General features: G+C 48.5%; 1 protein-coding gene across 11 annotated transcripts in view; it reads right to left on the reverse strand.

The window, feature by feature from the left end:
- Nucleotides 1–7360: 7360 nt before the first annotated feature.
- Nucleotides 7361–15992, reverse strand: part of LOC122365556 (5-aminolevulinate synthase, erythroid-specific, mitochondrial-like) — a 37711-nt gene continuing 29079 nt past the window's right edge. For all 11 annotated transcript variants that reach the window (XM_043336850.1, XM_043336855.1, XM_043336856.1 and 8 more), the window contains one exon: nucleotides 7361–8309. In XM_043336850.1, coding sequence (XP_043192785.1) covers nucleotides 8037–8309 — 273 coding nt within the window. In that variant the 3' untranslated portion in view covers nucleotides 7361–8036. The remainder of the gene's footprint in view (nucleotides 8310–15992) is intronic.

Here is a 15992-nt window from a genome sequence, read left to right on the forward strand (position 1 = left end):
TCGTGCAAGGAGCCACCTGGTTCCTCTTTCAAATAAGTTTGGGTCAGCTAATAAGAGAATGAAAAATCAGGACAGCTATTAGGTACGTTTTGATGCGTAAATCTCGTTATGCTTTATTTGCTTTATTCTGTTATGATGCGTAAAGGGTATATCGCTCATTTTGTTCGGAAGTCTTGCCGCCATTTATTCAGACGTATTTTTACGCTTATCGTTAACGAGCTGCTTCAGTAAATTAGTGCAGACGTAAATTACCAGAAAGCGCACTAGACGAGACGCTTTTACCGCTCGGTACGATCCGTTTCATTTGCTCCTGCAGGTCATTCATTGTCCCTCCCGCCTCCAACACGGCCATTTCTCGGCGCACACATAGACCACGTGCGTGAGGTTCGTGTCATGTACGTCCGAGCTGCCGCCGGCGACCCAGCAAAAACGCACCTCAGTGGCGGCGGAATAGGGGGTGCAGGGGGTGCAGCTGCACCCCATCGAAAAACATGGGGGTGCAAACATATCTTTTTGCACCCCCAAAATCTGTACAAGGGGCCCGTCGCACCATCCAATACATTTTCTCCCGAAAACCAGTGATCGGGAAACGAACACTGATGTGGAATCATCCGGGATGTCCAATTATGGTCAGGAGCGTCCAATGCTAGTCTTTGGGGCCCCCACACCGGCTAGAAGTGTCCCGAGCCGCGTTTGGTGCTCCATGCGGCATCTGAGGGCCCGCACGACGGCCTCAGAGGGCCCTTTTATGACGATATCTGAGGACTCCCACGACGACCTCTGTCCCCTGAGGCCCTACAACGGCCACTAAGGGCCCTCATGACGACCGCTGAGGGTCCCACAGATACTCCAGGGCCTCAAGGAGACTCCAGGGGCCACACTGGCCTCTGAGGGCCCCTATGACGGCCTCTGAGGGCCCTTACGATGATCTCTGAGGGCTCTCATGACGACCTATGTCCCTTGGGGCCCTATAACGACGACTAAGGGCCCTCATGACGACCGCTGAGGGTCCCACAGGACTCCAGGGGCCCCGCTGGCCTCTACGACGGTCTCTGAGGGCCCTCGTGACGGCCCTAGACCCAACTCAAGTCTGAGGGCCCATTTTGCTTCAGACAGCCCAGCGACGGCCTTTGGGGGCCCCAACACAACCAGGCTGCAGGGGCTATGCTGGCATCTGAGGGCCCTGCAACGGTCTATTGAGGGCCCTAACGATGGCCTCTAGCGGTCTTACCAAGGCCTCTGAGAGCCCTGCAAAGGTATCTGAGGGCCCATGAAGACCCTCACTATGGCCAAGGATCCTCCTGACGACCTCTGATGATCCTTCCGAAGGCTTCTAAGGGCCATCACAACAACTTCTGAGGACCCCAGGACGGTCCCTGAGGGGCTGAGGGCCCTGACGACGACCTTCCTGGGCCCTCATGATGGTCTCTAAGACCCAACGCAAGCTCCAAAGGCCCACGCTGGCGTCTGAGGGCCCCACGACGGCCTCTGAGCGTCTCGGACTCTCGACGCAGGCAGGCTCCAGGGGCCATGCTGACCTCTGAGGGCCCTCTTGACGGCTTCTAGGGCCTAACGAAGGCTTCAAGGGCCAACGCTGGCCTCTGAAGAACCCTACGACAGCCTCGGAGGGTCTCAACTCAACGCAGGCAGGTGCCAGGAGACATGCTGGCCTCTGAGGGTCCCGCAGAGTTCAGATTCAGAGGACCCAACGACCTTTGTGGACCTTACGAAGTACGAAGGTCTCCGAGAGCTCACGCAGGCTCCTGGAATTCCACACTGATTCTCAGGCCCCATTTCGGCTTGTTGAGGCACTTTATCTGCTCTTGGTGCCCCGTTGCCGGCCTCTGAGAGTCTCAATGTCGGAACTTATTGGGCCATGGGCCCTACACCGGCTTTTATGGCCCCTACATCGACTCTTGGGACTCATGACCCATGAAATGTGGATCTAGGTAAGCGGCTTCTAAGAATCCCCATGCTAGTTCTGGTAGCCGCCAGCCGAATATTTGGACTCACACGCGAGCTCCTGGGACCCCTTGCATACCCCAGGGGTCTACCTGCCTCTAAGACCCCACACATGCTTTTTGGGCTCAAACGCTTGCCCCTGAAGGCCCCACTGAGACCCCTTTCCTCTATTCAGTCCTCCATACCGGCTCTTTAGGATAAACATCGGCTCCTGTGGCCTCCATCCCGGCTTTGGAGGGCCTCCATACAGGCTTTTTGGGGGTCCGATGCTGGTTTCTGACAGCCCCCAAAAGACTTTCGAGCCTATACTGCCTTCTGAAACCTTTCAGCAACTTTCAAGGGACCGACCCTGATCGGAGGGCTCATTCAGTCTGGGAAGTCATGTAAGTCTGAGGCCTATCTAGGCTGTCCCGTAGCTCAGTTGGTAGAGCATTGGACTCCCGGTAGTGAGAGCTCGGGTTCGAGACTCTCCGGCGCTCGATATTTGAGACTCCTGACGGGGATTGTCTGCGGTTGGTGGGAGCAGCCGCAGCCAGTTGAAGTCAGTTGAGTGGGACAGGCCGTGTCCGGCTTTGAAGGGCACGTTAAACTTTGGCATCTAAATTCTCCCGTTACCCGGAATTGCGCGATCGGACGGTAGGGGTCGGGGTCTACGCAACAAGCTCTGCTTAGCGTGGGCTTCGGCTCTGTCAATCCGTCCATTCAAACATTCGAGCTAAATTTATAAAAAAAAGTCTGGAGGAGTCTCTATGTGGTCGGTTTCCAAGGGGCTTCTAAACACGGTCTTCTTGGAAATGTCTCGTAAGGCCCTCAATGGTCCACTGCGGATCCAGAAAAGTGGTTTGAGACGCTGCGGGTGGTGACTAGACTAAAATATTAGCCGATAAAAAACTAGCTGCATTCGCTTCTTTATGCTTTCATTATTTGAGATAGGTAGGTGCACTACAATTTCAAACCTTTTACAGAACTTGTGTGTATGGGGATAGTTTTCCAAAATCTTCGTTTTTCATAAATCAATAATAATCACTCAAAAAAAAAAAAAAATGAAGGGGGGCCCACAACTTCCAGAGGGGCCCCTTGAGAAAACTTTGCACCCCCATCCAGAATTACCTTCCGCCGCCACTGACGCACCTGAGAAAGCGAGAGTGCGTGAAGGCCACGCACGCGCTCCATCATGCATCAGACGGGAGGTCATCATTCAGAAGGTGTCGGGAAGGCCGGGGCGATACACGGTGTATAGGTAACGTGCTGCGCTGAGGCGTGCGGGGGTGGCTGCAGTGTTGGTTTGTAAGAGGTGGAACAAAAGAAGGAAATAAACAGGAAGGAAGGAATGATGAAAGGAAGATGGAGTAGCGGTGGAAGGGCAATAAGAGACAGGTGTTACGGAAATTAAGGTTTACGGGAAGTTCACGATTCCCTCTCTAAATCGGCTCCCGGACAACGCAAGAAATCGAAAAGGGCATTCGAAACAAGATTCCTTATTCGAAAGATCGTCAAAAATTATTCCTTTGCCCATGTTTACGTCAAGTCGAAGGTCGAAGCAGATGCGTCGAATGATCTGTTGTAATTGGTACTTATACAAATTTAACTTAACCCTCGCCGGACCTATTGGTTTTTGGTACATAAGCACTGGTCGAGGCGTGGGGGGGGGGGGGTGGCACGACCCCATCTCCGATTCGATCCTGATAGAGCTAGAGCGTCACGGCAAAAAAACTAGCGTGTGCACCGTTACGAGACGCAGAGGCTGGTACCCGATTTTAACCCTCGCCGGCACAGGGGGGGGGGGGTTGATGCAACCCCCCCTAAGGTTTTTCGCGAATAACTCGCGTAAAAAGCGGCCGATCGCGACGAAACTTTCAGTACCCTCGCATTGATCGATTTTACACCTACCCTGAAAATTTCATGACCCTGACCCCAATGACCTTTGACCTGTGACCTCTTTTCTGTGACCATGTTTGGCCGAAATCGCGGTTCGGCGCATGTCGGCTCGCATTAGCCGCGCGTTTGCAAGCTTTTCGTGGTTTCAAACGTTCAAACATGTGATTTGATGTTGCTCCCATGCATTAGGGTGGGTGTCAAGGTCACCTGAAGGTCAGGTCAGGTCATTGACCTTTGGTGACCTCGGGTGACCTCGGTTCACTTTTTCGAGTTTTACATGTTTCTAGGCTAGTTTTTGGAGCTGAATTCGAATTTAGCAACCATTTGAACATTTACGAAGTAGTTTTGGTGCCTTCGTAACATATTACGAAGCTGTCCGAGGCGGTTGACACGTATTACGAATACCCGTCACAACCTCTACCGGTTGACCTGACCTGACCTGACCCGACCTGGTCTAAATGCTTAAAGACATCATCTATGATCAAAACTAACACGATATTCGTGATCAGCACCCCGGAAAACCACATGGCAGCCACACTTTACGACTTTCTAACAGGTCCCGATTTTCCCGGTTTTCGGGTCATTGACCTGACCTGGAAGGTCACCCGATGACCTAGGACCTTAAAATTGGGTATCATCGGCTTCCTCTCGTGACGGGAAACACGCTCGTTTTTTCCGCGAAGCTCTAGCTCAATCAGGGGCCAAACGCGAGGGGGGGTCGTACCAACCCCCCCCCCCCCCCTTTGTGCCGTCGAAGGACTCAAAATGGCCTGTGCCGGCGAGGGTTAAGGCGTTAGGTCAACCAGCGACCTATGAGGTCAGGTCAGGTGGCCCAAGGTATGGACTCGGTTTCTGATGAATGATTCGCAAAAAAAAAACGGTCGCAGTGCCGCGATTTTGGCAGCATCGTGTTCGATTCGCTCAGGCACGTCGAATCATATACTGTTGAGTCCACAGGTGGCTTTGCCGATTTGCTATCTCAATTTGATCAAGAGATATTGGCGAAAAATTATCATGTCCCTAGTGACGTCAAAATGACGTTTCAATGTTGTACTTCAAAGTCACGATTCAATGTGCTAAAGGTCAGGTATGCCAAGTTTCAGCTCTCTATCGCCGGGTTCGGAGCTATCGACAAAAATCCCTATGGGCGATGATCAAAATTAAAAAATTAATTTTAGGTCAAGACAGTGACCTGACCGAAGAAGGTCATGTTGCATGTCAGTCGATCTGCATTGCTCATAGATGAATATTTTATCTCCCAAAGTTTATCTTATTTTGTGTCCACCCGAATCCAATTACGCTATTTAACACGCCGATAAAGCATGGTACAAATCTGACAACCGAGATAAATTTACGATGTTCTCGTAATGGTTTCAGGATCAATAGAAATCTGATAGTATGACATAGGTTCTACCTCCACAGCAGAGTTTACCAACACAGGGGTACCTAGGTCTGCACAGAACGGGCGAACTCTTATCCAGTCTAAGTAGCATCGTCTGTACGGGATCATGTTTTAGCATGTGACACCCCCTTGACCTTCAGTATAGACGATTTCAAAATCATAGATAAAAAACGTTCAAACTTCAAGTTACGAATTTTAGAATCTTTACACATTGTTATTTGAAGCGAAACCGACTATTAATGACCGATCATCTGCGTTTAAACTATAAGCATCGTCCTGTAGAGTGTAGGAAGACGACCGACTCAACACGAATAATATTTTATGTCTTGTTTTTGTGAAGTTTTGACGTGTAGGTATCGACTGCTTGTATATTTATGTCATCGTGTAATTGTGTACTTGTCTCTCTGAACACTGAAGATGCTTTTGAATAAAGTCGAAACGTTTGAAAATGGATAAAGTAATTTTATGTCAAATTTACGATGCGGCCGCGTCACTAAGCTTATGTACAATTGCCGCATGGGAGCTCGAGTAATACCTAAATGCAGAGATCCGTCAGCCTAAAGCTACGGCCTACGATACCTTATTTTCGCATTGGCGTTGATCCAATGTCCTGTGTTATATATGCATTAGTCGTTTTCACTCTGGGCCCCATTTCAAATAGTTTTCATGAGTATGTACCTTATGACCGGCAGTGTACACGTGCCACAGAGACCGTCCCGGACCACATCACGCTTGACATCAGGAAGCCAGCACGTGTCTCCGTGGACTGCATGACTGGATGCGAAAACTGCTCAGGGGCCAGGCCGCCAGTGGCAGCTCGGGTCTCGGGGCACAATGACCGTCCATCCATACCTCCATCTCTCAGTGCAAAATCGATGGGTGTTGGGAACCTTAGAATAAATGCTGTGGAGTGGGGCCTCACCCTGCACCCGAGTTCCTGCACTTTCTTCTCGTTCAGCTAGATGGAGTTGAAGACAGGGACGAACATAGTTCTTCGGATCGTTTGTGCGAAACACTGAACTTTAGCCTTTCTACGTGAATCGCCCTACACAACACATCGTCAGAGCTCATTCAGCTTCGGCCCAAAATCACCACCTGAGCCTCCCCATTACATTTTATGAGTAAATTACCGATTTAACACCTACATCATCTTCTATTCATTTTGTTTTTTTTTTGACGCCCTCATCTCAACCCCAACATATATTATGTCGTGTGCTGCCAGTTGTCTTGGTAAACTAAGGACGTGTTCTGGGCAACCGAAATCGGTCACTGCTTCGCTAACCTGACTCCAGTGCAGTAACTTACTTCTTTTATCTTCAACCTTTCCTTAAAGGGACCCTCCCACCTTCAAAAAAGTTAATGAATTGGCATGAAAGTGATGTCCCTTGGTTCAGAAAGAGCGAAAACGAATATCTACCAAATTTCACCGAAAAATATTCACTGGTTTTCAAGATATTAGGCTTTTACTTTTGTTTACTTTTTGGGATCTCCCCTGTTACTAGCGACTTTATTTGGAAGCAATAATTTGGCAGCCTTAAAGTGCGGCAGACGTTGCGCGCAAAGCAGCGTATACCACCACGTGTTAACGATGGTTTTAGTCTAAGATTTAAAAATCGTTAGATCTCCGCTGACGTCACAAATTCTAAGGGGGCATTCCAATGCATTAGCCCCTTAGAATCCGAAAACTGCAAGTTTGAAATTCCATATCTTCGAATTAAAGCATTTTTCGATGTTGTGAGTGCCCAAACCGGTATTTGCAGGCCATGGCCACCAATTTGGCTATCTCAACTCAAAACTAATGTTAAGGTGGGAGTGTCCCTTTAACATCACCTGGTATCGACACAAGCAAACACTTTCGTGCCCCCAAGATCCGCTTGTTGAGAGCGCTCACTTCCCGTTCGTCCCGTCTAGCGACTTCCCCCCGTCTTTCTCATGCATTCCCAATGTGCCGCATATGTAGCAGTTTGGTGCGTCAAGAACACTCGACACTACTGTGTTCTATTATACCTAATGCTCTGCTTCAATGTGCATACATGCTACTTCTCGTGAACAGCGATATAAGTGCACTGTTAGTGCATATTTGCCGCAAAAATATCACGCGGGCGTAAGAAAAGACAGTTTTACCGTGCGTAGTGCGTCATATAGGTATATTTCGATCACAAGCATACCTAGTTGTCACCACAATTTGTATCACCCAGGGAAAAGTTGACGCAGTTGCCACAACCTTCAACCCCGCTTCTGACTGCTACAGCTCTGCCACAGCTGTTTGTTTCTTCAGGCGCCCCTCGGGCAAGTTTAGAGGTTACATCAAACATAGAGTTCCCGTCACTAGATAGATCTGTCGGTGTTCACATCCAGTCCAGTGGTCATGGTCGTGTTCCGGGCAGGGGTCGGTTCGGGCGCCGCCCGCGACAGGCCGACGGGGTACAGCGCGGGGCAGACCGCAGTTTTTGATCGACCGATGGGCGCTACATCTAACACATACATTCAGAAAAACGACACCGAAAACGAACAAGAATAAATAAATACTTGAAGCTTTGGCATTCCATAATAAAATTCATAATCAATAATTCAAGAAATTCATAATTCATCATAAAAGCGCAGTGCAATTAATGACTCGTTATTAATTATTCATAAAAGTACAGCGAAACATCGCATAAAATCAGACAGTATCACCGAAACGAGTTACATTCACAGGTACCCGATTTTGTTCCCTGTTCCGTACAACCTCACTATCAGCTGGTCGCCTGCCCGCCGCCGGCCGCACTGGCGGCACCCGGTCTCTGCTGCACCTCTACTGGGCGGCCGCCAGTTGGGGACAGCGCGGCTCCGGGCAGCCGTCCCCTGCGCGCACCCGGCACCCGGCGCGCTCAAACTCCAGCGGGCGGTGGCAGTAGAGACACTCGTGCTCGCAGGCGGCGCTCGGCGGACGCAGCGGCAGACCCTCCTCGCGCCAGATGGCCACCAGGTCGGCGGCGAAGGCGGAGATCATCTCTGGAGTGTGGTGCGGAGTGGGCGCGATACGCAGCTTCTCCTGACCGCGTGGCACCGTCGGGTAGTTGATGGCCTGTGGAAGGAAGGGAGGGGCACGTCAGCGAGGCAGGTCAGGTCAGGTTACCGACTACCGTACAGGTCAGGTCATAGTGGCAGGTCAGGTCACCGCGGCAGAGATCACCCGGGAAAACAGGTCATGTTAAAAAGGGCAGGTTAGGTCACTGAGACCTAACCTACCGCAAGGGTTCACCGCAAGGTGTCGGAGCAAGAACCTCTAAGCAGAGCACCAGATATCACTGTCCTCACAACAATACATAAGATAAGGATCTCAGATTATCGGAGCGGTGCGGATCACACGCACCGCCCCAGCGACCAGTTCGTGCGTGTCTGACCGCCTGAGAGTGACTCTGATCACCCACGCCCCGATCTGATAATCCGTTATTGTCCTGAGACCGACCCTGTTATGGGGCAGATCCCAGGATACCTCCCCTTCCCTCCATCTGTACCATGGTGACCAGCCGTCTGAGCATATTCACACACTGACCGGATGATTATCGCCCTGTGCGTGACCACCTATCAGACTTCTGAGGGGCACGGAACGGAGTGTTTGGAAGGTGGACCTAGTTCGAAGCCGGTCACAGGTGATACGATACCCGTCCCGGAGGGGTGGTCCATCGGCTCGCTTTCATCAGGACGAGGAAATTTAAAAGTCGGGTGCATGTGTTGGAAAGTGGGGGTGAAATTGGTTAGAAAATAACAACGGCCATATCACTGGGGACATCTGAGACGAACCGACCCACAGCAAACACGCTCTGGTCGGGAGGAGTGTTGATTTGCCTATCGCATGCTGAGACGGGGCCGCCGCGGACCGAAGGGCTGCGCCGCCGGGCGCGGTGCTGTCGATACCGATGACCCGGTCCGTCAGTTCAGTTCGGCCGGCCCCGACCCGGCGGCCCGTCCGTGACACACTGTCACCCGGAAAAGAAAGAGGGACTGATCGACTTAGATCCTCACCAGAGAGTAGCCTTCCATCTCATCCCCTAGCCCAAGTTTGCGACCGACATCCACGGTCACCACAATTTTTCGGCCCTGAAACTTACGACCACAACACCTTTCCTTCTCTGTGTACTCGGTTCCTCTCCTCTTAACCTATCATACCGGCCCAGTGCCGCATCCGAAACTCGCCGTCCACAACTGCCCCTCCCCTCCTCCCCCGTCCCAGTGATGGGTACTTGACCCACTCACCTCCGGACAGAGGCGCGGCCAGCACTGGCTGCCGTCACAAACCGGCTCCCCCGCAGGCCAGGGGAGCACTGGAGAGAGAAAGAGAGAGAGAGAGAGAGAGAGAGAGAGAGAGAGAGAGAGAGAGAGAGAGAGAGAGAGAGAGAGAGAGAGAGAGAGAGAGAGAAAGAGAGAGGGAGGGAGAGAGGAGAGAGAGAGAGGGAAGCGAGAGGGAGGCGAGAGAGAGAGGGGACGCTACCTTTGCGAGAAGAGGGCTCGGTGGCAGGAAGGAGGCAGTCTGCCACCGACGTAGAAACTGTAGTCTACCAGCCGTCACCGAAAGGGACGGATCGCTATCGCTACCACGCTAGAGGCAGCAGCTTAGCTACGTTTTATTGCATTACTAACGGGAAATATTGTAATGATGCATTACCAAGTGAGAGTAGGATGGAATTTACGCTGGTCGTTATTCATGTATGGATACCCGACCTACATATAACGAGCCACTGTGCACTGTGCAACGAATGTAGCTGATGTGTAATGCAGCCCTCAGTCTGGTCTGGTTACAATATCGCGCCATTACATGGTTGCATGATTACGTGAAAACTTGGTCTTTCATTTTCCTTTATAGAGGATGCAGCACAGCTTAGTGTCTCTCGCCTGCTTTGTAACGATCTTACCCGCGCACCGAGGGGGGGGGGGCGGCTAACTGCCCCTAGTCGCGGCGCGTAGCGCCGCGGAATTTGGCATTACTTTTCCCCTATCAATTTTACACATGGTGTGCAAGTTTGAACCTCACATCTTTCAAGGTCAGGTCACCAGGTCACTTCGAATGACCCAGCCTCACATCACTTCTTTGCAACTTTGTCATCGAGTCAGAGCTACAGTAGATGACGGAGGCCTTTGAAAGTCGTAGGATGTAATGAGATCATTGACAGCTACAATTTTTATAACTCGGAATTTCGATATCGATGACCTAAAGTCGGGTGAATTTCTTGACCTCCCCATTGTAAGTCAATGGGGAAAAAATCAACCTCCTGTTTTTTGTCACTAAAACGCGTCGGAATGGCCCAATATACCATGAATGACTTCATACACGATCAATAATGACTACCTTGAGGCCTTTTTTGCTCTTGGGCAGCTGCAAGGTCATGTAACGTCATCAAGGGTCACCAAAGTTTTTTTTTTTTTTGCTAATAACACCTTACAGGAACGAGATACAGCCGCGCGGATGGTCTCATTGTGTTCAGCTCGTCAAGGCGCATCGAATGATATACACGGTGACCTTGAGGTCACCTGACCTGAGGTCAACCTTTGACCTTGCCCTTTCGAGGTCAACACATATATGATTCGATGAGCATTGACGAGAGGATCACGATGGTGCCATTAGTTTGTTCCATTAGTTGTTTGGTGCCAGACGGTCGACAGACTCTCCTCCCGGCCTCCCCTCTACCCTCCCTCTCCCGCTCACCTGTACATAGTGTCCTCTCAGCTCCACATCCCTCTCCCGCTCACCTGTACAGTAGGTCTACTAAAAAAGTCCCCCGCTCCAGAGGCGGTCGGCCGGCCGAACCCCCGGATGCCAGCCCCGACTCTATTTACCCCGTTTACATGAGTCATTCAGCCTAAACGGAAATATCCGATTAGCCAGGGAACGGAAAAATGCGTTTCGGTGGCCCCGTTTACATGAGCCTTATCGGAAAAATCCGTTCCGGAACGGATAATTCCCTTTACGCCGGCAGCCCGAAAAATACGGATATTTTGCGCATTTTTACAGTTCTGGCGCAGCTCCTATCAAGCATTATTTGTGCTTGTTTTAGGCTTAATTTACTTGATTCTTTAAAGTTTTGTATGTAGAATTAGAAATAATCATGGCACAAGCCATTATTTTACTTGTGTGCTGTAAAAGAAGCGTGATTAACTGTCAGAAAGCAAGAAAACAATTGAGGTCTTGACAGCATACATTGAAGAGCACATCTATATTGAAAGTCTTTTTGGTTTCAGAAAAAGGCTAAGACAGCTCATAATAGTCATAGCTCATCATGATTGACCTCCAGTAAGTTGACAAAATGAAAATGCATGAAAGGATGTGCAGGATGGTGCCACACTTCAGAAAACATTGATATGAAAGTGGGTGGTGCGGGATTGTGTATACATTTTGGTTAACACATTTGAAGCACTTGAATATTCCAGCATTTTATTTTCATTTTTTGCTTTTAGATGCTCAGTTCTTCAAAGACAACAGATCAGATCAGTACTAGGTGAATTGTGTGGTAGATGTGACCTGTGCTGTGCATTGCATTGCTTGACTGTCGAGTGCAACACAGGATCCATCAGTTCCATGTGTTTTATTCATAACAGAAGTTACATCTACTCACCACCAAACTTTGAGACACTATCAGTGCAATTTTCAAAATGCATAGAATAATCCACTCTCAATCACACCAGGTAAGATGTGAAGATGAAGTCCGAGTGGTACCTATGTGGTTTGGTAGGTTGGTTGACCTTGTAGATTGGTAGGAAGTAGTTTGGTATGATAGGTTGTAGGCATGTAGGTGTGTTTGAAGGATGGTAGGTTGAAAGTTAGGTTGGTAGGTAAGGTTAGGTATGATTCTACAAATTCCACAAAACTTGCCAGGTACCTGCTTCCACCATCCGAGATTAACCAAACTTTCAGAGGCCTTCCCACCACTGAAGAATCTACTTCTTTGGAACAATTATCTAAGAACATTTAAATATTGGTGGGGGGGGGGCAGATGGCAGTGTCACTGAGTAAATTTGGCTGTGTGTCTTGTGTATATTTTGGCATGCAGCCAAGTTCCTGTCTCAACCAGCCTGCGTGCCCTGCCGTCTGGTGGCTGTTCGCTGAAGCATAAATTATCTGAATCACTGCTAGGAAGTTTGAAGTACCTAGGTAGATAAAATTTTTGGGAGCATGTACTAAAGCAAAATAAATCAAGCATCATATCCAGTGTACCAAGCACTAAATGGCACTACCATGCTGTTCCAAGTGGCTATAGGGAGCGACTGGCTGGGAAGGCTATGTTGGTGGCCCTGGAATTGAACCCTGATTGTTGAATCTAAGAAATAAGGAAATTACCCCTCAACTAGAATGCTTCCCTTTTGAAGCATAGGACGTTCCTCTCAGCACTTATGTAGGTACCTACTTCATAGTTCATGAATCTGCCACAATGGCGCGAAATCAGGGGCAAAAAGTGGATTTCATTGTCATTAGACCTACCATTCAACATAAATATGTATTTTGATGTGTAAACTAAAAAAATTCATCTATAAAACATGCATATTCATGTCATTTTCTGCTAGATGCGCAAAAAATCCGTTTAGGCCGGACGTCCTAAACGGATATTTCCCATTAATTCATCGGATATTTCCGTTCCGCGTAATCGTCATTTTTGCGCGCCCAAACCAGTTTACATGAGTCGAAACTTGCGCACTTTTCGCTAAACGGAAATATCCGTTCTAAACGTCATTTTCGCTGACTCATGTAAACGGGGTAATTGCGCAGGCCGCGGCAGCGACACGGGTCAGGTCGCGGCGCCCGGCGAGTGGGTCAGTTGGCGGCGGCCGGCCGTGGAGTGAGGGCGCCGCGTGTGGGGCGCAGAGATGCCGTAGTGCAGAGGAGGGGGAAGATAGCGACTCTGCACTATGCCGGAAATGATGCCTTTGTGATCTAAATTAACACCTGCAGACGCAGAGCATATCCTCCCTCGCCCCATTCCTATTTTATCACAATCCTTCAATAATCCGTAATGACCATTCAACGCAGGCAAGCAAACAAAACAACCCGTTTAGCGGCGACATCATATCGGATAAAAAAGCGACAGTGATGATTAAAATAGACTTAGCGCGAGGGCAAATCCAGGGGTATATACTATATATATTATATATGTATCACATACCGAGTATTTTATTCCCATCTAGCAAATCAAGACTGGGGATCTTGTCCAACAAGTCAGCGGCCGTTCTAGACACAGATAAATGCTTTGTTTTCGGTCGCATCATTATCTGCAATAATTCGAAGCGAGTTTTAACCCTCGCCTGCCGAGAAGAAGGGGTGAATGCCGCCACCATGTATTTTTTTTTTGCGGTAGCTCAAAGCACAATGATGATAGAAGGCTGGCATTTCATATGCCTTGCATTTGATTCAAGCCGGATCATTTGACATCAACCGCGTTTTCAGGTCAGGTCACTTAACCATGGCGTCTTAAGTAAACCTCTGCACGGTTGTCGGTTATAAAATGATGCAAATCCGCAATGCACTTAGTGTCATATAAGCATAATGGGGAAATATGGAAACTGTTAATCTTGGCGTCGGAAATGATCTAAAATTATACCTCAATTCTCAAGCACTTCAAATCGTGACCTCATACATTCGTGGCAAGGTCTAATGCTTCACTTTTGCATTGTTCGCCTTGCGTGACGTCATTTATGACGTCACTAGGGTGATAGGAGTGCTTCGTCAATAACTCCCGATGAAAATGAGCTAGCCAGTCGGGACAGCCATCAATGGACTTTGCAAGACTTGCCGAATCAAATGTTATGCAACATGTCCTCCTTTCAACAGCTTCGTGACCTGTGCTGCACTAACATGACATTGACCTCAGGTAAACATCCTAAATTGCTTCACCTAAACAAAAAAGCATGTAAATCGACGCGTCTGAGAACAGAAAACACGATATTGTATCGAAAGGACGATAATGCGACAATTTTTGTGGTTATTTACCAAAAACCGATCGAATGCCTTGGGGACCTGCCCTAAGAGGTCACTGATATTTTAAAATGGGCTACCAGTTGCTGCGTCATGTAACGAAGCAAACGCTCGTTTTTTTTCCGCGAGGCTCTAGCAGCTAGCTCAATTATGGGAGCTAAACATGGGGTTGGGGGATCGCTCCCTTCTCACTCACTATTTGGCCGGGATAGTGTTTGCAATTATTGTTAAAATATAGCATTTTAAGATTTCAAATGACCCATTTTTCCCGCCCAAGTCTTTCAATTCAAGGTCATAACACCAGGTCACGTCAAGTGACCTTACCTCAAGGAAAGTTCCTGCGCTCATCAATCTAAATACACTGACTAACCGATCGCTTTAGAACTTTCAGCGATTTCAATGGGCAACACTATACCTATGTATTTGAAACGTTTACTTTGCAAGTTTGACATTGTTGACAGAAAGGCCGGGTCAATTTTGAGATCGGTCAAGTCAATGGGAGAAAATTGAACTGCGCTTTTTTGGACGGAACGCACGATTGAAAACATGTGGTGTTTGATGAGATACAATACTAAATGAGAAAATTGTTTGTTTTATTGGGAGCCATCTTTTTCGGTCTGAAAAGGCCCTTTGCAGAGCTATGACATAATTATGCTCTGGTGTAGTAATTAGGTTGTGCGAGCCAGCGACAGTGATCTGCGGAAGCGAGACTGTTCCCGTGGGACGATTGCCCTGTCGGGACGGTCCAGCCGTCTCCCAAACCGTCGCCACGAAGAGGATTATTTATCCTGGAATTAGACATGTGCATGGATCCGAGAAAATGGATCTGGGATCTGATCCCACGGATCCTGATCTCGGATGCTGATCTCGGATCCGTGGGGATCATAGATCCAGCTCTTTAATTTATCGAGAGATCCGTAGGGATAATAGATCCGAGTCTAGTATTTTTGCTTGAGATCCAGTGGGATCACAGATCCTCATTTATTTTTGGTCAACACAGAAATCCCAAAGATCACTCGTTGCAACTCACAAACGTTCTTATTTAGTGATTTTGTGTGATAACACGTCATAATCCATAGTTTTGTGGCACTTATTAACATAGAGACACTTGGAAACCTGGTTCCAAATGTTATGCATGGTGGGATCCACTCAGATCAAAGATCCATGTTCTTGGTTTATCGTCAGATCCTGTGAGATCATAGATCCAGGATACTTTTTTCACGCCGGATTCTGTAGGATCATAGATCCGAACCTGCAATTTGCCTCGAGATCCACTGAGATCATAGATCCATCACTCGGATCCATGCACATTTCTGCCTGGAATTGATCCGACATCAACTACAGGTTGGCTGGTGGGGTGACCTCCAGTCCAGAGAGGGAAGCATGAAGACTAGGGGCGATGCGGATTGTTTTTTTCCTGAGGATAGCGAGGACGGAAGTAATCTAGCACCCTTGACCCTTCCTTATACTGAATGTATCTCAGGCTGTTAAATCTCCTAAGCGTTTTTTTTTTTTCTCGACATCGTCAAGGTGTCATTAATAAAAATATGAAATCCGGGAGGATAAATTAAATATAGAAATTGTGGCCAACAGAAAATTATCAGTTGCCGTTCAACATACTCGTAAGGATGATCACACACCCAGCCTACATGTGAGCCATGTAATAATTATTTTTGATAGACATGCTTAAGTTATGAAATCATCTGAAGTGTTTGTAAAGTTCCACGATACGGATCTAATATCCTGCTACGCATCATGACCATTTCTGGTCAGGTCATGTCTTTGAACATAGGCCAAATTTTTCAA

This window comes from Amphibalanus amphitrite, unplaced genomic scaffold (assembly GCF_019059575.1).
Source record: "Amphibalanus amphitrite isolate SeventyFive unplaced genomic scaffold, NRLGWU_Aamphi_draft 000748F_arrow, whole genome shotgun sequence".
In the NCBI taxonomy this organism is placed as follows: Eukaryota; Metazoa; Arthropoda; class Thecostraca; order Balanomorpha; family Balanidae; genus Amphibalanus; species Amphibalanus amphitrite.